This window comes from Coenobita brevimanus, chromosome 60 (assembly GCF_032717465.1).
Source record: "Coenobita brevimanus isolate Jiangsu-jjx chromosome 60, ASM3271746v2, whole genome shotgun sequence".
NCBI lineage: Eukaryota > Metazoa > Arthropoda > Malacostraca > Decapoda > Coenobitidae > Coenobita > Coenobita brevimanus.
Window position 1 is genome coordinate 11,322,739 of NC_137013.1, and position 24,808 is coordinate 11,347,546.

The 24,808-nt window shown below is 40.8% G+C and overlaps 1 protein-coding gene across 1 annotated transcript in view; it reads right to left on the reverse strand.

Annotated features, from left to right (window-relative positions):
* Positions 1-24,189, reverse strand: part of LOC145403275 (glutamate receptor-like) — a 62,033-nt gene extending 37,844 nt beyond the window's left edge. Inside the window, exons 1-6 of the mRNA XM_080275089.1 lie at positions 24,160-24,189; positions 23,385-23,501; positions 14,666-14,901; positions 6,554-6,682; positions 4,884-5,042; positions 3,011-3,101 (exon numbers count right to left, since the gene is read on the reverse strand). Coding sequence (XP_080131215.1) covers positions 3,011-3,101; positions 4,884-5,042; positions 6,554-6,682; positions 14,666-14,901; positions 23,385-23,501; positions 24,160-24,189 — 762 coding nt within the window. The remainder of the gene's footprint in view (positions 1-3,010; positions 3,102-4,883; positions 5,043-6,553; positions 6,683-14,665; positions 14,902-23,384; positions 23,502-24,159) is intronic.
* Positions 24,190-24,808: the final 619 nt, after the last annotated feature.

The following is a 24,808-nucleotide window of genomic DNA, read 5'->3' on the forward strand; positions in this document are numbered from 1 at the left end:
TTGATTTAGATAGATTTAATACAGCTTTTGCATGATTTCTAGCAATTTTAAATTGGGAGAGTGATTCAGATGTTTTTTATTTTAAGTAAGAGTTATATGCTAATGACTTTTGGGCTATTGCTCTGGCACAATTGCCATCAAACCATTTTGGAGAGTTTGACCTTTTAGTGAATTGTTGACTTGGTATGAATAAATCCATACCAGCTAGTATTAAGTCGCAGATGTGGGACTGGGTAGAATTGGGATCACTAGAGAAGAAAGATTGCCATGGAATATCAGCAAGATAATTTTTAAATCCATCCCAGTCTGTCCTGTCAAAGTGCCATCGGGTCACCCTGACAGGTTCAGAATGGGGAGGTGTAGGAGGGTTAACTAATGAGGCTTTGATGAGATTGTGGTCAGAGGATCCAAGTGGTGACAGTACCTCTATCCTGTATTGATCTGGATTATTTGTCAAGAATAAATCCAAGAGATGGGCATTATGGTCAGGATTATCAGGTATTCTGGTTGGTTGCTTTACCAACTGGGTGCGGTTAATCGATTCCGCAAACAGCTCGCATTCTAGACCAGCGTCGTCAGTCCGGGCAGAATGCCATAACCTTTCAACATTGTGTATGTTAAAATCACCCAAAATGGTAATTTCATTGCCAAGGGCAAGGTCAAGGTTACTCAACTGAGTGGATATGGAATCAAATACACTGGGTTCCGAAGAAGCATTGGGGGAACGATAAACTACACAGATATATTTGGTAATGTTTTGGCAATTTAATTTATATAATGAGTAATCAAAACTGGATGAAGTGAAGTTTAAAATAGTGTCAACTGCATATTGGGATTTGATATAACAACAGGTGCCGCCCTTGTTACGAAAGTTTGTAAGGAGAGGGTAACCGGGAAAACAAAATGGTGATATATCGGTAGAGGGAGAGATTTGTAGTTCTGTGAGGAAAAGGGCCAAAGGGGATATGGACTGAAGGAAAAAATGAACCGAGTTTAAATTTGTGGTAAGGCCGCGGATGTTGGTAAAAAATAAGGCCGCACCGTCACCTCTTCGCCGACGAGCATTCCCGGAAATAGCAACAGTCGCTGCCGGCACAGTCGCTTGATGGCGACCGGGAGGACCCTGTGCCTCTAGCCCTACCCTGCCGGTGGTGGCAATCCGAGGTACCACCTCATTTGATATTAAGGTTGCAGCGGCCATTACTAAAGATGTGAATAGAAGGTGTGATATGTTCAGTATGAAGATGCATACTGTATGTTGACTCTCACAGGCATTCTGAGGTGCAGTTGTTTGTGAGGTAAGGCTAAGAATTTCGGAACCTTGATTTATAACTGGATATGTGGTTCATTTTCTACGGGGCACTTTTTTAGAGCTATTCTGCTATTGTGCTATCCTGTTCTTGTGTCTGGGTCTGTCTGATGAACATTTCATCTAGACTTTGTGAATTCCAGGTTCCTGATTTAGCCGATTTAACTCCTCGTCAGTAGGGCAGAGTCAAAGGTGTGTCAGATGGAAATATAGTCATCGTGAACTGTTGTCAGATGGTGGAAATCAAGTTCAAAATTATTCACAATAATCAGAAGTAACAGAGGTATGTAACTTTCATGGCCAATGTCTCTCCAACACAACTTCTTATCCCAACTGTACTGTACTTCCTCCATCACCGACTATTTGTCATAACTTCTCACCTTGCACAAGAAGCGTAATGAAGAAAATTAAAGATGAACCTGTGTTTTCACCAATGCCAATGCACAAGTGATATCACAGCAAAGTACTGGTGGAGCCACGGCCACGTATTGAGTTGCCATGTGTGGTAATGACACTAAACACCACGTTACACTGGCACGGAATAAATCATGCATCAGTCATCCCTGAATCATTAAGAAGTTTGACAGGGGTAAAATCGTAGTGCATATAACTGTCCTCCCTCCTCCCCAACCCCTGAAATAAGCCTGCTGTGACTGGCAATCCATAGCTATTCCTCAATACCAGTATGTCGTTGTAGTCTCCAATTCCTTTTGCTTATTATCAGTGCTGCTACTTTAATCTCCACTAATTCTTCCTTACAAGTGATCGATGTTGCTGTTGTACAAAGAAGGTTGACGTACCTAAGTATAAATCAGTGACTACACGTACTATGTACCTGACAAAACTGAGATATGATGGATTGTGATACACGCAAAGCCTGTCAAATCCTGTAGGGATTGTGCTATGGTCTATTTATAAAACATGTCAGACAGTGTAGGCTACATAAGGGAATAATCAGTCGAACAGGAAAAAATGCAGTGTCCATAAGTTGATATAAAAATGCTAGAAGAAAATAAAGCGTGGACAAAGAATCGTGGAGCAAAGATCGTGACTTGTGAGTAACGTATTGGAAACAATGACTACAAAGGTGAGTCACCAGAGTAACCACTAAATAATGAACGGAGTGTTGTGATGACCTGGAAAAATTACGTAACAAGGTGTTTATATAATAAATACCCAATGCTTTACTAACCTAATGTGTGGAAGAAAAAACAACAAAGTCTGCAGAGATCTGTGATGGTTGTGCAGGTCTATTATTTAGCGTGGAACAGTAAAAATCACTCAAATTTTCCACACACCCTGGGAGCTGGAGGTGCAGAGTATATATACAGTAATTACATAACGCTTTGTCGATTTAGTGTGCAGAAGAAAAAAAAAAGCTAATACTGTGGAGTAATGTGATAGTTGTGGAGGTCTGTACCTGGTGTGGAATAGCAAGAGACGCTGTAATATTTCACACAGCTGGGAAGATGGAGTTGTCTAAGGCTAGGCAACCACAGACAAGAACAGTTACATATGGGTGATCGACCTATATCCCTGTTGGCGTTACTCATACAGCGCCCTATCTCCTGAGGATTTTATTTAATGCACAAAACTAATTATTTTCCATTCCTGCATGCGTTGTAGACCACAGGATTATTAGTTATTCTTTTATCTTATATACATATAGAATGGTGGATAACTCTGTGTCTAAACACTTACCTCCCTGAATACTTGGCCAGCCATACCAGACCATGAGCCATCCTTCTGCTTGGTGCCAAACTCATCGTCATCTGGTCTCACATACCAGTACCTGAAGTTATTTTGTTGTTAATACCCTATGGTCCATTGTTAATTTACAAGGTAAAATGAGTCAAATTTAGCTTCTTTGAAAGGAGTTTCGTATGTGTGTTTTGGAAAGAAAATTACTTAATTTTGTACAATATTCAAAGCAGCAAGTCCTGTTTAAGGGTACTTGAAGGTGTGGGACTGACTGGTTTAGTATCAGAATTGGTGAGAGGGTCGTGCGATATCGCCTAGGTTGTTCAGTATATGATTGTGGAATAATTCATCTTAAGAGAGTCCTGTCTCCAGGGTGACAAAAATACTCAGGTACCAAACAAAGACCTTGATGAGATCTGTATGGTTTTGTATTACAAAGAGATCAGTGGACCACCAATTCTTCCATCCCCATGCAGAAGAAAATATAAAGAAGGAAAATGAACGCCACTCACGAGGTCGTCACCCGCACCTTACAACCAGTCTAAAGGTCGAACATTTGACTTCATTCAGTAATCTTGACCTTTAATCGAGTGTTTTCAAAATGAAATTATTTTATTCTTGCCTGACCCTTAAGTCTTCCATGACGCTTGGTCGGAGCAAAAATGTCCAAGTTAACCATGTCATGTAACCTTTACTTTTGACCTGTTGTTCTAAATATCACAAGGTCAACCCACCGGGTGACCATTAACCGCTTAACCACGTTTGGTCTAAATCAAATCAAAACCATTTCATTTATTTCACTCACAGACACATAAAGGTCGTACTTTGCCCTTACCTTATTACCACGACCATCGACCGATTGTTCACCAACTTCGTAATCTTCGTTCCTGCCGTACCTTTAGCCCTGTCACCAAGATTGGTCTAAATTGCTTGAAAACTGATTACATTGGCCTTGCTAGGTAAATATTTATCTTGCCCTGTGACCTTCATCTTTGACATAATTAAAATCACTTGACAGTTGGTTGAGTTATTTTGGCCACTCCCCTTCAAGAAACTTGCAAAAACGTTATCCCATTCGCGATTTCAGCTCGTGCGGGCGTAAAAAGGAAATATGGAGCAAAGGTATTTTCTAGAACAACTCACCATTAAGGTCGAATTAACCTTTTCCTACACTGATGTCTGATGTGCACTGGCTTTTCGATTCGTGACTTCCAGTCAGGTAAATCCTGACTGGCAAGTGTCACAGGATGGCAAATCCCAGTGAAAAACTGTATTAGTTCAATAATCTCCCTTGCGGCATAACTCATAGCTCCACAGCCTCTGTGATCTCAGGTGGGAGGTATACCTCGAATATCTTAACGATGTCGTAGTCTACACGTCACATCATCATGTTTGAAGCACACCTACCGGTGACTATCAGCAGGACAAGTAGAACAGTCTTGCGGATGATAAGTTACCTCAAATCCCAAACCTGCTCTCAGTCCCAGTCGGGAATCGATCATATTTTTCCAGTCAACAGTCCACTGCTTTACCACTTGATATGATGTTAAGGAAGAGACATAAGACACCTACAGTACTTCTAAAATATTTGTATCATTTAATGGTATGGCAATATTATGTATATTAAAAGTATGATACAGACTAATTAAAATTCTATGGCGATATTATATATGTTAGAAGTGTGATTCAGACTAATTAAAATTCTTATAAGTTAGTTTCATGGCTTACAGTAGCTCTAAAGATGCAGTATGCCCAGTTATACCTGTAACTAAATCTGTAAATACTGTACATTTGTCTTATCTTCTGAAAACAATGTTAATCGCAAATGAATCCATTACTAAATTCTTTAAACTAGTCTCCCAGTGTGACCTACTTGAAATTAATCCTTGCTGCAAGGAACTCAACAGCATTATGCGTGGGTCCCCTGAAGGTGAGTCGTTTACCCCCAGGGGCCGTTGGGTCATCCACCATCAGCGCTTCGTGTGTCGGGTACGACTGTGACGAGACCACCAGGCGAGGTTGGTTGGGGAACCTGGGATGGGATGGAGCCTTTACTTTTCTCCGTTGTATTTAAGCGTTTCAAAGTGAAAGCATATAAGTTGTATTAAGAAACCACAATATCTTTAAATTTTGGTGATCGTAGGTATTGCATTAAGAGCAAGAATTACTATAATGTGTTTACTCTTATTTGCCCTAAAAATCCTGTCTCCCCGATTTGAATGCTGAGCTGTTGGAATATATTGACACTAGACTATGATGCTGGTCACAACGAGGTGCTATGGAAAGTATGTATATTAGTGCATTGCCTCCTTCTGCCACACAGCTACTTGAAATAAGCTGCAAAAAGACAAAAGCCTGGACCAAGTATGTAAGAGCAAAAACAGTATAACAAGGGGGTGTACTGTGTAAATAGGCATGGGTATGGTCACTGTTAACAACCTGAGGAAATGAACTTTGCTTAAAAAAAAAAAAAAGAATACAAAGCATTCAGTTTGCGCAAAGTCTAATAATATTAATAACTAGAGGCTCCCCATGGGAGGAATAACACCAGCCACGAGCCGATACATATCAAGCGCGGCTCCAAGTATGACCTTGACCTTGTTCTACTTTCACCAAGTATGAACTCGTTGGAGATTTTGATCCCTACTACACACCTGTAAAATTTTTTGATGATATCTTGAGTGGTTGCAAAGTTATCGTGGGAACAGACACACAGACCTTGATCTACTTTCACCAGGTTTGAACTCGTGATCTATTGGTTTTCCTACTAAATACATGTAAAATTATATGATGATATCTTGAGCGTTTGCGAAGTTATCGTGCTAACAGAAACAGACACACACAAACACACAGACAAATTGAAAACAATACCAGCTTCGCTATTGCATCTGCTACTACTACTACTACTACTACTACTAAAAATAATAATAATAATAATAATAATAATAATAATATGTTTTTTTTTTCTCAAAAGCTCCAGTTCCTCCTAAGGAATTCACTAGTGCTCGACTTTCATTTACACTGCTACGTTTCACAAGAATCCTGACATGAATCCCGTACAGTACAGACTTCATAAAAAGAAGAAAAAAAAAAAAAACTTCCACAGAGTTCGGGTGACCATAAAAGCCATGGAGAGAAATTATCAGGCATGAAGGCTGTCAGTTAATGTCTGACGTGAGGGAAATTATAAGATAAATACATGAATACGAGGTTGGATATCTAAGAAAACAGATGAAAGGCAGAGGTGAGGGGCAGTAGGAGTATGAGATATGGGAAAGACGTGTATGCTGTTAATGAAAATGTCTTGGCAAGGAAATCGATGGATACTATAAAAGGTTCTGAGAGGATGAAGCTGAGAATTATCTAGTCTCAGAGAAAAATGGGAATGTACGCAAATATGTTCGTCTATGTATGCAAATGCTTCAACAGATGAGAAGAAAAGAATGGTTAGGAAAGTTTTTATAGGTATATATATTATTTTATTAGGTAAAATATTCTTCTGCATGGGTAAACTTACCCATTGTTTAGGTGCAGATCACTTACTTCACAAACTTCGAAGGGAAGAGCTGGGTGGTGGGGGCAAGAACCAGGCCTCTCTCAGCAGTCCAGGTGGCCACTCGCTTTGGCAGGGTAAATGAATCGCTGTACGGCAAAAACGAGTAAAGGCTCACTCTGAAAACATTTAATAAAAGTAATCATAATAAGGTCATTTCATACTAACAACAATAGTAACAACAACATCGACAGCAAAGATGACAATGATGGCAATGATGATTTCGAGGGGATGTTTATAATCACAACACTGTTGATTGTTTGTCATTGTCCTGACCATCTGTCCCAGCTAAAGATAGGATGGGGTAGGCTCCAGAACACAACAAAAGAAAAACCACGACATAAGGAGAAGTCTCAACAGCGCAGTGAAATTGTTCGGACATTCATTTACACGTCACACAAAGCAGCGGAATCCTGGGTCCACCACCTCGCAGGCCTAACCATCAGGCATTACCTTTATCTGTATTTTTTTTATTTTTTTATTCACGTATTACAAATGTGTTTTTCATGCACCTGCCAGATAGCGGCAGTCAAGTTAGAAGGCTTTACCAGAACTACATCATGAGTTCATCCTTATAAATTTCGTCAAACGTATCCATTACCCTGTCAGATCCATAGTATCACCCATTTCCATACCTTGGTTTCTTAAACACTCATTGACTAGACTCATATACTTCAAATTTATCCTTCCATTACCCTGTCTGCAGTCATTCTCCCCATAATGAAGACCACTTAAGCACATACCTTACTTTGTTATTATACCTGCCACCAGGCAACTTATCTCGTATACTCCGCCCCCTTCCTGAAGTCGTGGCTGCGTCGATGGCTTCCTACTTTCTGGACAGTGGTTGAGGGGGCAGGGCTTAAGGGCCAAGTTGCCTGGCAGTGGGTATAAGCACTATCTCATCTACAGTATTACTTATTCTAACCACTAAATACACTGCACACACATTCCTCATTTATATAAGCAGTGGTCTAACGTTTGACTTCTCCTCATACAAAGCAAAATTCTCTCGCCCATATGTCGATCTGAACACTGCAGTAACACACCTCAATGTACTCCTCATATAGCCTACTCTTCACACCCAGGCCTCCATCTTAGTATCAAGTTTATTATGGCATCGGTCACCATCTCTCCAGGAACATCCCACATTCTACTCCCACCGCACCTTTACCTTGTTTTTCCAGTACTGCACAGAGGTTCTTAAGCAGCCTCACCTACTCAAGTCGTGGTAATCCCGTCATCATCATCATTCCAAATTTACCCCATCAGAAATGTAAGAACTCGAGGCTAGGTTACTTAGTCCTGGTATTTTCTTTTAGTTACTGTAGTCCTTTTACCTGAACTTGGTCCAGAGTTTTGTTCTTTTATAGCTTATTTCAAACTTGATCAGTAGCAGAATAACACCTTACTAGGGCTCTACACTTCGTGACTAGCATCATATTCTAGCATTATCCTATTGCTATATTTTAGCGCTCAAGACTGAGAGCTGGCAAGTTTAGGTCGTTAAAGTAAACAGGTTATAATTGCAAAACCCCAAGTGGCATACAAGTAATTTTTCATCTTTCATCATCTAATCCAGTGTTGCCCAATGAGAAGCAGAGCCCGAGGCTAGGCAGGTTGATCCTGACATTTTAGAGGAGAGTGACCAGCCTCACTCATCCGTGAGTGGCATTACTTGAACAATAAACCCCAACCATCCCTTGGATATAAACCTTCACCAGCTCAATCCAATTGGAGCACCTTAATTGCCCACTAAACCATGGTTACCACCCAGTGTAGTAAATGCTTTCTTGGTGTACAGGAAACCATTTGGCTTGTCACTCAGTGTAGCATAGACAGAAGTACGGGGAAAGATTGAAGGAAAGAAAGACATATAAACCCTAATAACTCCTCTGATATAAGCCTTTATATACAAGTACCACATGCAGTTGGAGCGCCTAGACCCACCAAACTATCAAGCATCTTTTTATGGAATATGGCAACCACCCAGCATAGTAAGTAGTTTTCTGGGTTATAGGAAATTATTTGGTTCGCTAGTCACTTAGGATCATAATGGATTTTGCAAGCTTGGTCACTTATTCCTCAGCGATTTGTTCTGCTCCTTACGCCTCACTATTTCCTTATATGCTACTGATGTAACGAATGTCGATATTAAATGACATAAATAACATACAAGAGAATGCTGAGTATCATTATCTTTAGTAAATCGCAAAAAAGAAGCTACAAAGCCCTATAAACTGACTATTAACCCCTTAATCGCGGGGTGTCACTTTCGTGATGCTTGGGAGCAAGGGATCATACCGCAGGGTGTCACTTTTGTGATTCTGTGTTATTTTGAATTCGCCCAGGCTTTCAAGTGGTGGCTTGTATCATCTATCAGTACTGCCAATGTCCAACATTAGTCAGCACTCGTAATCTCATCTGCACTCCCATCCATTGTTGACAATTTAGCCATTTCTCCCAGTTCTTGACTCCCCTCCCTACCTCCCCTCCATTACCCTCTCCTCTCGCCTGCCCGGCCATGCTGCACTAAGTAATCTTCCCAAGCATTTTCCACTGATTTCATCCATTGAAATAAGCCCTGTGCCCTATTCTTATACCAAATAATATATACAAAAAAGAAATAAGGTAAATGATAGTGCCATACAACTGGAATTGGCTAAGTATCACCTGACAACACCCCATGTGCACTTGTTTGCTAATTTTCCCTGTTTATTTCCCCTAGAAATATGCTGTATAATCTATTCTTGTAATAAAAATATATATAAGAAAGGAAGGGAGAAGCCTAAGTGATATTTACATTCACCTGGAACTACCTAATTTATTATGTATTGTCTAGATTTCCTGCCAATCATTTCATAGCGTATATATTAGCAGCTGTCACCACACTGACATTGGCAGCGTTGTACTCCACCTAGGCCACCACAGCATTCAGTTTACTGTCGTCTTTCAAGGTGAAACCACGTCAGATTCGCACCTGTCCAATTCCGCCGCTTTTTAGCCCCATGCAAAGGGCCCTGTGACCTCTACCCCTACTAAACCTCGTGAGGAAAGGGGTAAAGGGCTAAGTGACTGCTGTGGAACGTGAACTGGCTAATTTATCAAGGAAAATGATGGACAGTGACTATGATCTTTCTGGTGACTAAAACAGTGCAAAAGAAAATGTAAATATTGTGTAAACAGCAAGTGAAAGCAATGAATGTAAATATAAGTGAACAGAGGAAAGTAGTTTTATAAGTTACAGCAAGTGACAGTGCATAACAGTGTAAATAAAACAGAAATGTAGATAATGTAAAAAAAAATAGAGAATGTAAATAGAAATGTAAATGAGTAGTAATATAAGAATACGAGTATATATACTAGCCCTTTCGCGCACGATAAGTTTCAATAAGTTTTCTGATCCCGGAATTTCGACTACGAAGCCGCCCGGCCGGTGAGCGCGCGCGCGGCAAATTTGAGCTAATTTGAGCGAATGAAACACATTCTTGCCTTATTTTCGCCCCCAAAAAATCAGTGTATTCCCATGAAACCTATGTCCAGGTATGCATGGATGTTTGTTCTATCTGATAAACATGACCAAAACACAGGAAAACAACAGCACAGAAAGTTATGAGCCCTGGAAGGCATGTCGAGTAAACATTTTTGACTTCCCAACATCGCCGTTTGAATGTTTTCCATCCTACAGGAAAATGATCTAATATTTTTTTATAGAGAATTTCAACAGCTTTCTAACGAAACCAATCTGGTTTAGATACGATGTATACTTTTCGAGAAAATGGTCAAAAACTGAGAGCCATTTTCGAAAAATTTTCACTGACCTCTGAGAGCTAAGTTTTCCCAGGGACCTAACGTTTTTATTACATAGTAATATGCCCCCATTATCCAGCTTTCCCACTGTGACGGGAAAACCCCATACGCCTCATAGTTCTCGAGTAAATCGAAAAAAGTACAAGGCACTCCGTGCGTGATTGACTTTCGTGATGCGCGCATGGCGTACGCAATGTTCCCGTCTACGTAACCACGAATTCTTATGAGAAATATTACATTTTTATGTATTGTACATATATAGAATTTCCTGCTCTTCATCATGGTTCAAACGTGAAATCGATACGTCCAATAGTTTCCGAGTAATTGGCAGAGAAAATGAGAGTATTACTACGAGCCTTTCTCAATGGTAACAGCCGGGAAGAGACACTCATTTCCACCGTCTTTTATCGCACAAAACGTAACATAATGCTTACATTTTGGTATTGATCATACGTAGAATTTAGTGGTATAGATCATGGTTGTTACAGAAAATCGATAAGTCAAACAGTTTTCGAGTAATTGGCCGACAAAGTGAGGTTATTACTCCGAGCGCTTGTCACTGATAACAAATGCGAGGAAAAACATTTCCCTCGCCTTTTACCCCCTAAAACGCTACCAAAGGCTTACATTCGGGTATTGATTACACGTAGAATTTAGTGGTATTGATGATGGTTGTAACAGAAAATCGATAAGTCTAATAGTTTTCGAGTAATTGGCCGACAAAGTGAGGTTATTACTCCGAGCGAATGTCACTGATAAACGCGAGGGAAAAAAAAAAACATTTCCCTCGCCTTTTATCCCCCAAAACGCTACAAAAGGCTTACATTTTGGTATTGATCATACATAGAATTTAGTGGTATTGATGATGGTTGTAACAGAAAATCGATAAGTCTAATAGTTTTCGAGTAACTGGCCGACAAAATGATGTTATTACTCTGAGCGCTTGTCATGTCACACAACAACCGCTAGGAACAAAAACATTTCTCTCGCCTTTTACCCCCAAAACGCTACCGAAGGCTTACATTCTGGTATTGATCTTACGTAGAATTTAGTGGTATTGATGATGGTTGTAACAGGAAATCGATAAGTCTAATAGTTTTCGAGTAATTGGCCGACAAAGTGAGGTTACTCTTCCGATCGCTACCAACTTTTACACACACTGTTTCTTCCTCGCACACCGGCCTGAAGACTATGCTACTAACTTTCTTTTTCCCCTATCTGTACAGACTATTACATCTTCCATGGATGTTTTTCTATTGTTATAACCTACTACACATAAACATAACTCTTCTATAGTTACTGCTGTGGAGATTTACTTTCTTTCATATGTGTAATCTGTAGGAGAAAATGGATATTTGTCTGAAAGTGTGAGAGGTAATGGTAATAGATTATTACATATATCAACAAAATTTGCAGAACTCACTTCCTCCAGGGGTGTTGATCCAGTTAGACCACGGATTTGAAGATAAGGAGTTATGTAGTGTGTGTGTGTGAGTCAGCTTCTCCCTGAGAGTATGAGGCAACGCTATTTTTAGCACACACCACACTCGTTCACGGAAACTCGCAGCTTGTTTGACGTATATTTCATACAATTCCATACGCATTTACACTATCAGAATCACAATAATTCCAGCCCTAAAAACACCGGTAATTCTCCTCCCAACTTCAGGTTTGCCCCTTCACAACACTCTGTTTCATGCCACACATAACGCTTGCTGGCTCCATAATTTCACCAAGCCATCCACAGTATGTTTCACACAATATATATTTATGCCTTGGCTTCATTTATATACGTATTTCCACTCACGCCATACGACCTACGGGGGGTGGAGTGGTGCAACCCCGCTACACTGACCATGTGTCTGGCTCCAAGGCCCAACGATTGCTAACGGCCAGAATTGCTTTTCAATACATATATGAATGTTCCATCAACAATATCACATCACTATATGTTCACATACAATGTATTATCTCACTGATTCAATAGGGTCTTTGCCTTGGGCAAGAGGAGGAGAATTATGGACGATTTAAAGGGAACCACGAGCTGTCAAACATCACTGGCTGACTGCTCAACAAACACTGAGGTTGGAGGGAGCGGGCTGAGGCTGATAAGGCAAAGCAGTGTTGCCAATGACTTACCTCCAGTAGGCCTTGGCTACCCTAAGACGCGCCAAAAAATCACGCAAATCGGCCTATAAGTTTTTTTCTGACGAATATTTTTGGGCCTTGAAGGGGCCTTAAGGACGCGAGTCGCGTGACTGTGTCTGGCGGAATGCAAGCCGACATCACGCGAATCGCGCGACTGTGCCTGAAAGGGCTAGGAGTAATGAAAGTGAAAGTTTCACTCTAGCATGTATGAATACTATGAGTTATGAAAGTGGAAGTGAAAGTGACAGATTCGCTCTCAGCGCTAGTATAAAGGACGAGAAATTGAATGCTACGTATTTTACTGAAAGAGAAATTGAATGCCTACAGTGACAATAAACTACTATTACTGAAGGAAACTTATGGTTAAAGACTGCAGATATATATAAGTGTTATATAGTAATAGAAATATAAAGTGTGAGTGTTTTTATGTATAATAAATGACAGAACACAAGCGGTGAATGAGCGCAAGTGGGAAGGTCATACATGCTCATAATTTTCATTGCTTTCACAGTGTTTTTTTTTTTTTTTTAGTATGGATTGCAAACTATTTGAAAATCACAGTATAGTGTTTCTAGTGATAATATGAGGCTGTAGTAGTCATATTACAGGTTGTCGAGACTTCGTTACCCAAATTCAGAGGTATCCACAAGTCCTACGGTACTCGATGAAGGCTCAACAAACAACCCAGGAGAAAACTGAAAGTATGTGCCATATCCATTTGTAATTTTATTATTCTAGGACTAATAACTGATTTTTGGCAAATATTTTTAGAGAGTCTGTCAGAGTGCAAATATGCCCGCGGGACATGCAAATCAAGCCAAAACAACTCCGCGGCTTAGGGGTTAATACGTGGCTTAGAGTCATTTGATAACAACACTGTATAATGAATGAGGATGACCTTGGCAACTTTTACTAAAATGTAATGAGAGCCTGATGCATAGCAATGTATTTTTTTCTTTTTGTGTGTCCGACTCTGGGCATAGGCTTCACAGCCTGCTCCTAAGGCCCAGTAGTCCTCCTACATACCATACACCTCTACATCTCACCACTTAGTGCTAACACCCACCGTCCATATTGAGTACATGCTAGGGCTGTCTCATACAGGACTGGTGTATTGGTATTAGCGGGGGTATTTTTATGACATGTCAGCGGATCTTCTGGTAGATCAGTAAAGTCTGCTTTTATGAAATTCAAACCCTCAAACTGTTCCCTGCCCCAGCCGAGATTCGATCCTGGGTCTATTAGGACTGTAGGCTGCTTCTCTACCGATTGAGCCATCGCCTTCCCTAGATTCACTTGTGTTAATATCGCTTTAAAATATTTAGCGGTTATTTTGTGCTTTAATATTATTACATAATTTTTCTTTTTTTGTTTCCGACTTTGGGCATAGGCTTCACAGCCTGTTTCCTAGGCCAAGTAGTCCTCCTACATACCATACACCTCTCCATGTCACCACTTCGGCGCTAACACCCACCGTCAACATTGAATACATGCTAGGGGCGTCTCATACAAGACTGGTGTATTGGTATTAGTGGGGGTATTTTTATGACATGTTCTGGTAGATCAGTAAAGTCTGCTTTTATTAAATTCAGATCCATAAACAGTTCCCTGCCCCTGCGGAGATTTGAACCAGGGTCCAGTAGGACTGCAGGCCACTTCTCTACCAACTGAACTACTGCCTCCCTTAAAATTAATTGGCTTTATGCCTGGTATTCCCGAAGGGCTGAGGAGTTGCCCCTACATAGAGGACTTTTTGGATTGGAGCATGTAGCATTTTCTGACCGGACGCCATTCCTGATGTTTACCAATGACCCTTGGGTGGATTTGATTCTCCGACCCTTCAGTCAGAGCTGAGCGCTCTAATCCACTGAACCACGGCTGCATCTCAGTGATTATCAAGCTAATGTAACATTGCTTACTTGAGTTACCAGTGTCACATAATTTAGAAGGAAGTGCTAGGTGTGAAGAAAATGTCCAGAAAATTCATGAAGGCTACAAGGTAAGGAAGTGGATTTACTTGTATAGCATGATGCACGAGTATGTTGCCCATTAAATATGCTAAAGGTGGTTAGTTAACTACTTTTTAAAAATACCTTATTTAACCCCGTGTAGCAAAGGAGTTTGTATCACATTATGATGATTACCTGAATGTTGTCTCGTCGTCATTGACAATGGCGAAGAGTGAGTCAGTGCGGGAAAATGTCCTGTGAAGGTAGTGGAGGGTGTGGAAGCGGTGCAATGGGAGGCGAGTGAAGGCGAGCATCCTCGTTTGCTGAATCATCAGCAGGTGAGTCTTGAAGGAGGACTCGGCGAAAGTGGACAGGAAGTCTGGGTCATCACTTACCACCACCACAGTCAAGCACCACACCACCTCGCTCAGCTGTTGATGATATCAGATATTAGAAGGATGTTAAGAGCTATGTGATATTACACTGTTCTTACTGGTTGTTAATACTTTCTTGCTAATTTACCAAGTTTTGCACTGCACACGAATAGGTTTTCAAGCTTTATTCTAAACTTACGAAGTTGTGTACTTGGGTAATTTTACCCTTGTCACTGGCGTAGTTACCCCAGTACCGAATAGGTGAAATAGAAGATAATGTGAAAACGTAAGGAGACAGGCGAGCCGTTAAGAAGATACATCTTTTTCCTCATCAGTTTTGTTGGTTGTAAGGGTAACCCTCAACCCCAGCTACATTTACTCAGCGGTCAATTTTGCCTTCTGGACTGATAACACACTAGTTGTTTTTCCCATAAACTGCACAGGAAACCCTCTTGTCCTTGAACTAGTGGGTGAAACTTACAGTGTGGGAGGAGCAAAAAGAGGGTATTTGCCATTACAACCCTAAATAACGCTTTCTCTACTTTCTTCACGGCACGCCATTGGTTTTGCGAAAAATGTGTAAGACTCCCATTCATAGCAGGTGCCTCTATTGTCTCTGTATGGACAGAGATTATTTCTAAGACAGCCTTGTGGTTAGTTAGTCGAGAAAGGCGGCGTAAGTCTCCTTTATAAGCTCGAGGACGATGTAAGAGAGACACAATTTTGTTTACATTTTCCTTCACACATTTTTTTCTTATTTTGTACACATTTATTCACATTTTGCCATTTACTGCCACATTTACACTTTTGTCACATTGTGTTGCACTTTTCCCACATTTTCACACAACACTCAATACGTGACTTTGATTACAAAACACACTGTTTGTGCACCATTTCCCATTTTTGGTTCACTCCTTCATTTACACTAGTGTGTGATTTATATCTGGATTATATCACTGAAGTCTTCAAGTTTCCTCGAGCTTTGTGAGTACTTAGCCTCCACTGAGTGTATGCTGGTCAGGTAAGAAATAACTGGTTCTATATTTTGTATCCTGGGACCTATATGAATCCTCTTTTTGTAAAACGAACCCTGGTTTCTTCTTTGGTTGTGTATGTTATAGTGTACAATAAAGTTTAGTCAGTTTTCTTGTAAGCTTTGCCTTATCCCTTTCGGTGATTAATTAAGGGCTAAGAGTGCACCGTAATATACACCCACATAACATTTTGGCGACCTCCTGCCCAGGATAGCTCTGTGACATAATATTGGCAACCTTGGCCACATACGCAGTGCTTACTTTTACATACTTAACTATAATCAGTAATCATGGCTCTAATGAGTGATATTGATTTGAAAGTGATTCTAAGCCATCCCCAAACAGAGTGAAAACACTCATAAAACACGAGCTCATATTGCATGCCCAGGCCTTACAGTTTAGATTTCCTGCCTCAATCACTAAAACTAAGTTACCTGATGTAATATTGGACACCATGTTCGAGCAAAGTGAGTAATCCATAGTTAGTTCTGAGCCATCAGATACTGCACAAGGTGTTGACCCTGAGCCTTTGGCATCGGAGGTGGCTGGCCCTAGTGATTTTTCCGCTCATGATACTGGTGACAAAGTGCAACTTAAGTTAGCCAGAATTAAGCTGAGGGAACTAGAAGTGCAAGCAAAAATAAGAAAAATAGAATCGAATGCTAAAATGAGGGAATTAGCATTACAGGCTCAAATGAGACAAAAAGAAATGGATCATGAAATCAGACTGAAGCACTCTGATAGTTCACCTCTAGCTAGTAGTAGTTCATCTGCCAGGGAATCTTTTGATGTTGCTAGGAATATTAAGCTAGTACCTCCCTTCAATGAGCAAGACGTCACTAAGTACTTCCATATGTTTGAAAGGGTGGTAGGTCGTCTCTCGTGGCCAAAAGACTCTTGGACAGTACTGCTGGAGAGTGTTTTTGAAAGGAAAAGCTCTGGAGGCTTATATTTCTTTATCTGTTGATCAAAGTGATAACTATGATTGTTTGAAAGAGGCCATTCTAAAAGCATATGAACTCGTGACAGAGGCATATAGGCTTAAATTTAGATCTACCTTTAAGCAGAAAGATCAGATAAGCAGAAAGATCAGACTCATCTGGAATATGCTAGAGTACTCACAGACTTATTTGATCAATGGCTGCATTCTAAGAAGGTTGATGATTTCTGTAAACTTAAAGAATTTATTATCTTGGAGAACTTCACTGGTAAGATAGATAGGGCTGTGGCTACATACTTAGTGGAGAAAGATTTAGATACCCTAGCTGAGGCTGCTGTTGTAGCAGATAATTATAGTATAATTCATAAACACGAACGTAAGCCTCAGTCATTTGTTAAGGGTAGGAGAATGAACCAACCATTTTTTTGTGAACCTTTCTTTTGGTAAAGGCAAGTTAATGTCAAGTGCCACTAGAGGGAACACTGCAACCCCAGAGCAATTTAGTTCCACGAAAGCAAGTGAGGACAGTGTTGCCAGAGGGCCAAGAAAAAGTGTCAGTTTTGCCAGTATTGCCAGAAAACGGGGCACTTGGAGGATTGGTGCTGGAAATAACGAGGGAAAAATTTCAGTGTGAAACCTATTACTTTGGTAAACACTTGGGGATCTTGTGACACCAACAGAGAGCAACCACCCACAGATATTGTTAGTGGTAGCCAGACACAACCCCAGCAGGTGCATATTGTTAATAAGACCAGAGTGGAGCCGTCAGTGGTGGACAGACAGACTCCTGTAGAGCCATTGTTAGACACTAGTAAGGCTGGAGCAGTGCAGCCGTCAGGTTCAGGTGAGAGTGGTAATAAGACTCTATCAGAGTGTCCTACCCCAAGCAGTACACGAAGTGACTCCTCCCCAGATCATTTATTTGCTAACTTCATATCTAAGGGGTTTGTTTCAGTTGATGAAAAGGGTGGTAAGGAAGTCACTATAATAAGAGACAGAGGAGCTTCACAGTCACTAATGTTGAAGGGGTTTGTTGATGTAGCTGACCCTAATGAATGTGTCTTGTTGCAGGGTATAGCTGGATTTGTATCTGTTCCCCTAGTTGAGGTGAAGCTCCACTCAGAGTTAGTTACTGGTTCAGTGCGTGTGGGTGTTGTTGACCAGCTTCCTGTACAAGGGGTCACTTTCCTATTGGGTAATGACTTGGTGGGAGGACAGGTGAGTGTTGTTCCCTGTGTGTCAAAAACTCCCTTGAGTGAGGATAGGATTAAAGAATTGGAAGATACATGTTCTAAATTGTTCCCTGCATGTGCTGTAACTGGTGCTATGACGGCAAAAGCCGCCATGAGAATGTTGCCAGTAATGGCACTGGCAATGCCGATGATGATATTAGGCTTGGTGATACCTTTTTTGCCCAGTTAAAGGAATCAGAGGTTGATGATTCTCCCGAGACTGATGCAAGCGCAAAGTTTGCTGATATGCAAAGATCTGACCCACAGATTGACTCAGCAGTTAGGGAAGATGAATGTGAGTCTGAACTGACAGAGTGTTATTATTTACGGCCGAAGAATGTGTTAATGCGAAGATGGAGACCTCCTAGTGTTGCTCAAGATAACGAGTGGGAGACTGTGCATCAGGTGGTGGTTCCAAGACCTTATAGGCAAAAAATTATGTCCATTGCTCATGACTCTTCTTTAGCAGGTCACTTAGGGGTAAGGAAGACTCTCTCTCTCATCTGGCAGCATTTTTACTGGCCTGGAATGTCGAGATGTCTCCCGGTTCTGTAGGTCATGCCACACCTGTCAGCTAGTCGGTAAGAGCAATAAACCCATCCCTGCGGCTCCTTTGGTTCCTCTACTTGTGTTTGAGGCCCCATTCACTAGAGTCCTCGTGGACATCGTTGGCCCTTTGCCAAAAAACCTCTTCAGGCCACCAGTGCATCCTCACAATGTTAGACTTGGTCACTAGATGTACTGAAGCCATTCCTTTGAGAAATATTTCAGCTAAATTGGTTGTAAAAGAGATACTGACCTCCTTTACCCATTTTGGTCTCCCTAAGGCAGTTCAATGAGATCAAGGCAGTAATTTTGATTCCAAACTGTTCAGACAAACCCTTAAGGAGTTAGGAATCTCCCAGATCACTTCCTCAGCATATCATCCTCAGAGTCAGGGTGCATTAGATAGGTATCACCAAACTTTGAAGAGTATGCTCAGAAAACTATGTGTTGATGAAAAGGAATGGGACAAGTGTTTGCCTTTCCCACTTTTTGCAACCAGAGAGGCACCGAGTGAGTCTTTGAGCTACTCCCCATTTCAGTTAATATTTGGCCATGAAGTAAGAGCTCTTAAACTCCTCAAAGAACAATGGGTCAAGGATGATGATCAAATTAACTTGCTAGACTATGTGCTAAAATTTAAAGAAAGACTGGCCTATAGTATGGAAGTAGCCAGGGCACACTTGGAGTCATCTCAGGAGAAGATGAAGAGGTGGTATTACCACTCTAAGAAAGTTAGGAACAGTGTTTCACCAAGATGATCAAGTTCTCGTCTTGCTTCCCATTCATGGTCAGTCTCTGCAGGCAAGTTTTGCGGGCCCTTATGTAGTGCAGAAGAGGGTAGGTGAAGTAAATTATGTCATTTTAACCCCAGACTGGACGAAGGAATGAAGATTGTGCCATGTAAATATGTTGAAGGAGTACCATGGACGAGACGTGGATCCCCGTAGTGCTGCATGGGTGGTGTCGGCAGTCGAGTTGGCGAAGGATGAGGGCTTCCCTTTGACTCTGGACCAGATGACCAGTTGAAGAGAAAACCAGGATGCTTGGAGTACACTGACAGATAAACTCTTCCACTTGACTGCAGAGCGGTGTGCCGAGCTGGTTGCCCTTCTCAGGAAGTTCCCTGATGTCTTCCAGGACACCCCAGGACGGATGGAAGTGGACGTTGGAGATGCCAGCCCTGTAAAGCCGTCCCCCTACCGGGCTACTCCTCAGAAGCAGACCATCATTCAAAAGGAACTGAATTACATGTTGTAGCAAGGGTTAATCGAGTCCTGTCAAAGTGAGTGGTGCTCCCCAGTCATAGAGCTTCCAAAACCTGATGGGTCACATTGCTTTAGTATTGATTATCTTAAAGTCAACTCGCCAACTCCCTTACCAAGACTGATACTTACCCACTTCCTAGAGTAGATGATTGTGTGGATGCGATAGGCAGTGCTAAGTTTATCACAAAATTAGATTTGATGAAGGGATATTGGCAAGTCCCACTCACAGAAAAGGCCCAAGAAATTTCCTGTTTTGTGGTCGGTGGCAATACTTATATGTAAGGTCATGCCCTATGGTATGAAGAATGCTCCTGCCACCTCCCAGAGGCTCGTGAATGATCTCACAAAGAACTTGGATGGTTGTGTTACATACGTTAATGATGTTATTTTTAGTGACACCTGGGAACAACACTCGAGCCAACTAGATGCCTTGCTGCAGAGACTGTCCTCTGCTAGTTTAGTGCTTAATTCAACTAAATGTGAATTTGTGAGGGCTCAAGTGCAGTACCTAGGTTATGTGGTCGGTTTAGGCCAAATGAGTCTACCTGATGTTAAAGTTCAGGTCATTGTCAATTCCCGCCAACCCAAAAATAAGAAAGAGTTGCAACGATTCTTGGGTATGGTAGGGTCTTACAGACGTTTTGTCCTGAACTTCTCTGAGCTTGTAGCTCCCCTCACAGATTTGTTAAGAAATGGAGTCAAGTATGAGTGGAAGTCAGAATGTGAGGATGCCTATTCTAAACTCAAAGCCATCCTGTCAAGTCACCCAGTGCTTCAAGCTCCCAATTTTGACAAATCCTTTAAATTAGCTGTTGATGCCAGTGGCCTAGGGGCTGGCATAGTTTTGCTTCAGGATATTGATCAAGGCTTTGAGATGCCTGTGTGCTATTTTAGCAAAAAGTTCAATAAGGCCCAGAGAAATTATTCAACTATTGAGAAAGAACTCGTTGCACTCATACTTGCCGTTCAACACTTCTCTGTGTATGTTGGTCCAGGGTCGGTGATGTTGTAGTGTACACTGATCACCACCCTCTGAAATTTTTGTCCCGATTTAAGGACAAAAATCTTGGATTGACCCACTGGGCCCTATTTTAGCAGGAATACTTCCTTGATGTGAGACATGTAAAAGGTGAAAGTAATGTTTTAGCAGATTACCTGTCCAGAACTTAATTGTACAGTATTCAGAAATTTCTTCTTTCAGGAAGGGAGGTGTCACTGGCATAGTTCCCCAGTACCGAATGGGTGAAGTACAAGATAAAGTGATAACATAAGGCGACAGGCTAGCCGTTAAGAAGATAAATCTTTTTCCTTATCAGTTTTGTTGGCTGTAAGGGTAACCCTCATCCCCAGATGTATTTACTCAGCGGTCAATTTTGCCTTCTGGACTGATAACACACTAGTTGTTTTTCCCATAAACTGCACAGGCAACCCTCTTGTCCTTGAACTAGTGGGTGAAACTTATAGTGTGGGAGGAGCAAAAAGAGGGTATTTGCCATTAGAAGCCTAAATAACGCTTTCTCTACTTTCTTGATGGCACGCCATTGGTTTTGTGAAAAATGTGTAAGGCTCCCATTCCTAGCAGGTGCCTCTATTGTCTCTGTATAGACAAAGATTATTTTTATGACAGCCTAGTGGTAAGTTAGCTGAGAGAGGCGGAGTAAGTCTGCTTTATAAGCTCGAGGACGATGTAAGAGAGACACATTTTTATTTACATTTTTCTTCAAACATTTTGTATCATTTTGTACACATTTGTTCACATTTTGTCATTTACTGTCATGTTACACTTTTGTCACATTGTGTTGCACTTTTCTCATATTTTCACACAATACTCACTACGTGTCTTTGATTACAAAACACACTGTTTGTGCTCCATTTCCCATTTTTGGTTCACACCTTCATTTACACTAATGAGTGATTTATATCTAGATTGTATCACCGAAGTCTACAAGTTTCCACGAACTTTGTGAGTACTTAGCCTCCACTGAGTGTATTCTTGTTAGGTAAGAAATAACTAGTTTTATATTTGTATTCTGATACCTACATGAACCCTCCTCTTATAAAACGAACCCTGGTATCTTCTTTGGTTGTGTATGTTATAGTGTACAGTAAAGTTAAGTCAGTTTTCTTGTAAGCTTTACCTTATCCCTTTTGGTGATTAAATAAGGGCTAAGAACACACCGTAATATACACTCCCATAACATCATTTTATCTCTGAACTCATATTTTCTTTTGACAAACCTTTATGGCTTTATCATGCAGCTTTAAGAACAGCATACTCGTAGTCTGTAATACCGACCCAGTTATCTGTACTGCTCTACGATATTGTTTTATGCCACTAAGTCACAGCGTACAAGAATTCTATAGCAATCCCATTATAACCACAAATACCATATCAGACTTTTTTTTTTTTAAGCCTTACTAGTTCGAGCTGGGGGCATAACAAGGTAAACATTGCAACACCAATACACAGTCACGACATAAAACTAGATTATAATCATATGCGAAGAAAGTGAGGCAAAAAAAAAAAAAAAAAGTCGATCCAGTGTTGTTCATGTGTACAAAGAGAGAGAGAGAGAGAGAGAGAGAGAGAGAGAGAGAGAGAAATAGTAAGTGTATAGAAAATGAAGAATTTAGGTGTGCATATTAGAAGGTATGCGTCGGGGGTTCCAAAATATTTCACCACCAGCTAATGTGAACTTCAGTCTGCGATTTTACACTATATGCAGAAATTTATTTACTCAATCCTTCTGGGTCATTTTACAGTATACTGTATATAAATATATATATATATATATATATATATATATATATATATATATATATATATATATATTTATATAAATATAAAATATGAATATGTGTGTGTGTGTGTGTGTGTGTGTGTGTGTGTGTGTGTGTGTGTGCGCGCATGACCAGTAAACTACAAACGAGAAACTTAACCCATTGGAGCCCAGTGTCCGGAATATTGGACAGAACTGGAATTCTTCAAGTCCTTATAAAGTAGGAAACCCCCGGGTAGGGACCTATGAGCTTCACGACTATGAGCCAATAGGCGGAGGGCGGTAAGCTTAGTACCCACCCCAGTGCCATGCCTCGCCCAGTACCCCTGGGATCCAATGGGTTAAAGGAAACGACTTGAGTTAAATCATAGTCGAACTTCAGGCCAAGAGTTTGCAAATACTCTTATTTTTCCAAAGAAGCTGAAGGAAGGAAAGACAAAATGCAATTTTGTTAGTACTGAGGGCACATTTTTTTTTTTTTTTTTTTACTTATACAGAAGATGAACAATGAAAGGAAAAGAAATTAAATATATATAAAGTGTCCTCCATTCGCTAAGAAAAAAAATCAGCAGCAGTTGGAATTGAATTACTGTAGGTTTAAGTATGGGGGAAACAAATTGGGGATGTGAGTTCCACTCAGTTGTGCTTGGTATAAGTAGAAAAGTTTCATTGTCCCTGCTATAATAGTGCTACTAGTGAGATTATGTTTTTGGTAATCATTAATATATTGTCGCACAACCTACCCGCTGAGCATCACTGAAGACCTTGATAAGATGTTCCCGAGTTGTGTTCTGGTCTTGAGCATGAATCTTGCCTTCGAAAACTCCCAGACCCCAGGGAGCTCGCAGCTTAGGCAGATCCTGTACCAATGGAATACATTATTAGACCTGCTGTTCACTTCTACCTGTCCTGTTACGTTCTAGTGCGGCTATTTGCCAATTACTCCAGAGGAGGGTTGGATAAATTTATTGTCACGAATAGTCAGATTTAATGACATTTCTACAGGCCAAGAGATGGCGCACCAGGTTTAGCTGCCACACTAGTTTCCAATGCCTTTTCCATTGGCAGGCAAAGTAACCACTCTTTATTTTTGCTAATGCAAGCAATCGTGCCATGGCTTGCAGGCCCAGGGAATCACTTTCCGTTTATTTCTGATCGAGTTAACATCGTTTTGCAGCAGAGAATTCACCACAAATGACATCTGTGTTATGTGACGTCTGCACGGGACTCCTGCTGGAGAGAGGGTCATGCTGGATGTTGGATGACAGAGGGTCTGCTTGAAGAATGGTTGGCACTGTTGCGGTTGAAACACGGCAGCCAGAAAGGGTGTGGTCAAGTCGGAAGTCTGGGACTCCACAATGACAACGTTACTTGGAACGTCGATGCTTCGCAACGTCAGAAGTGACCTTTCTGCAAGAACATTGTCATGGGCCCAACAGATCTGGTTTTCTTGAATTTCCTTTATGATGAGTGCAGAAAATTTTAGATGGCAATATTTTTTGGTCATATATTTCTTACATGTTGCTTGTTTGGCTGTCTGATATACATTATGTGGCAAAGCATAATCACAACATACTATGTGCAGTAATTCAGTACAGTATAGTATAATACATCTGTGTTCACATGAAATGATTGGATGTCAGGGATAGGCCTTTCTTCATGCCGTTTGTTTATTATATCTGGTTAGTAAGAACCATATAATCATATAAAGGAAATCAGTAGAATTGTTTCATAAATTGATTGTTGCAAGGTTGATTATAGTATCCAACAAATATCCAGAAATATCTTGGTGCTTGTATATTTACACTTTATTAGTAATATAAAGCAGAAGCCTATTGTTTACTTTGTTAATCAACAAGAAAGCTATCATAATTTCATATGTTGTCTGATTTTCAGTTCCTCTGCGGAGACATTTACCAAGGTACTTTTCCTTTAGAGATACTTTCCGGCTCTCACCACAGTATGGACCGTTACATGTGGGGGCCTGTCCGGGAGCAAAGGAGAAGAATTTTGGTTTTCTGTCGAGCAGAACCTGAAGAGTGGATAAGACAATGGATTTAGAGGTGTACATTAATCTTGGTAAAGAATGTGGTCTAGACGGGAAACAGTTTCTTGATTTTGCTGTTGCAGAAAGAGACAGAGTGCTAGAAGCGAAGCGTACCAAGGA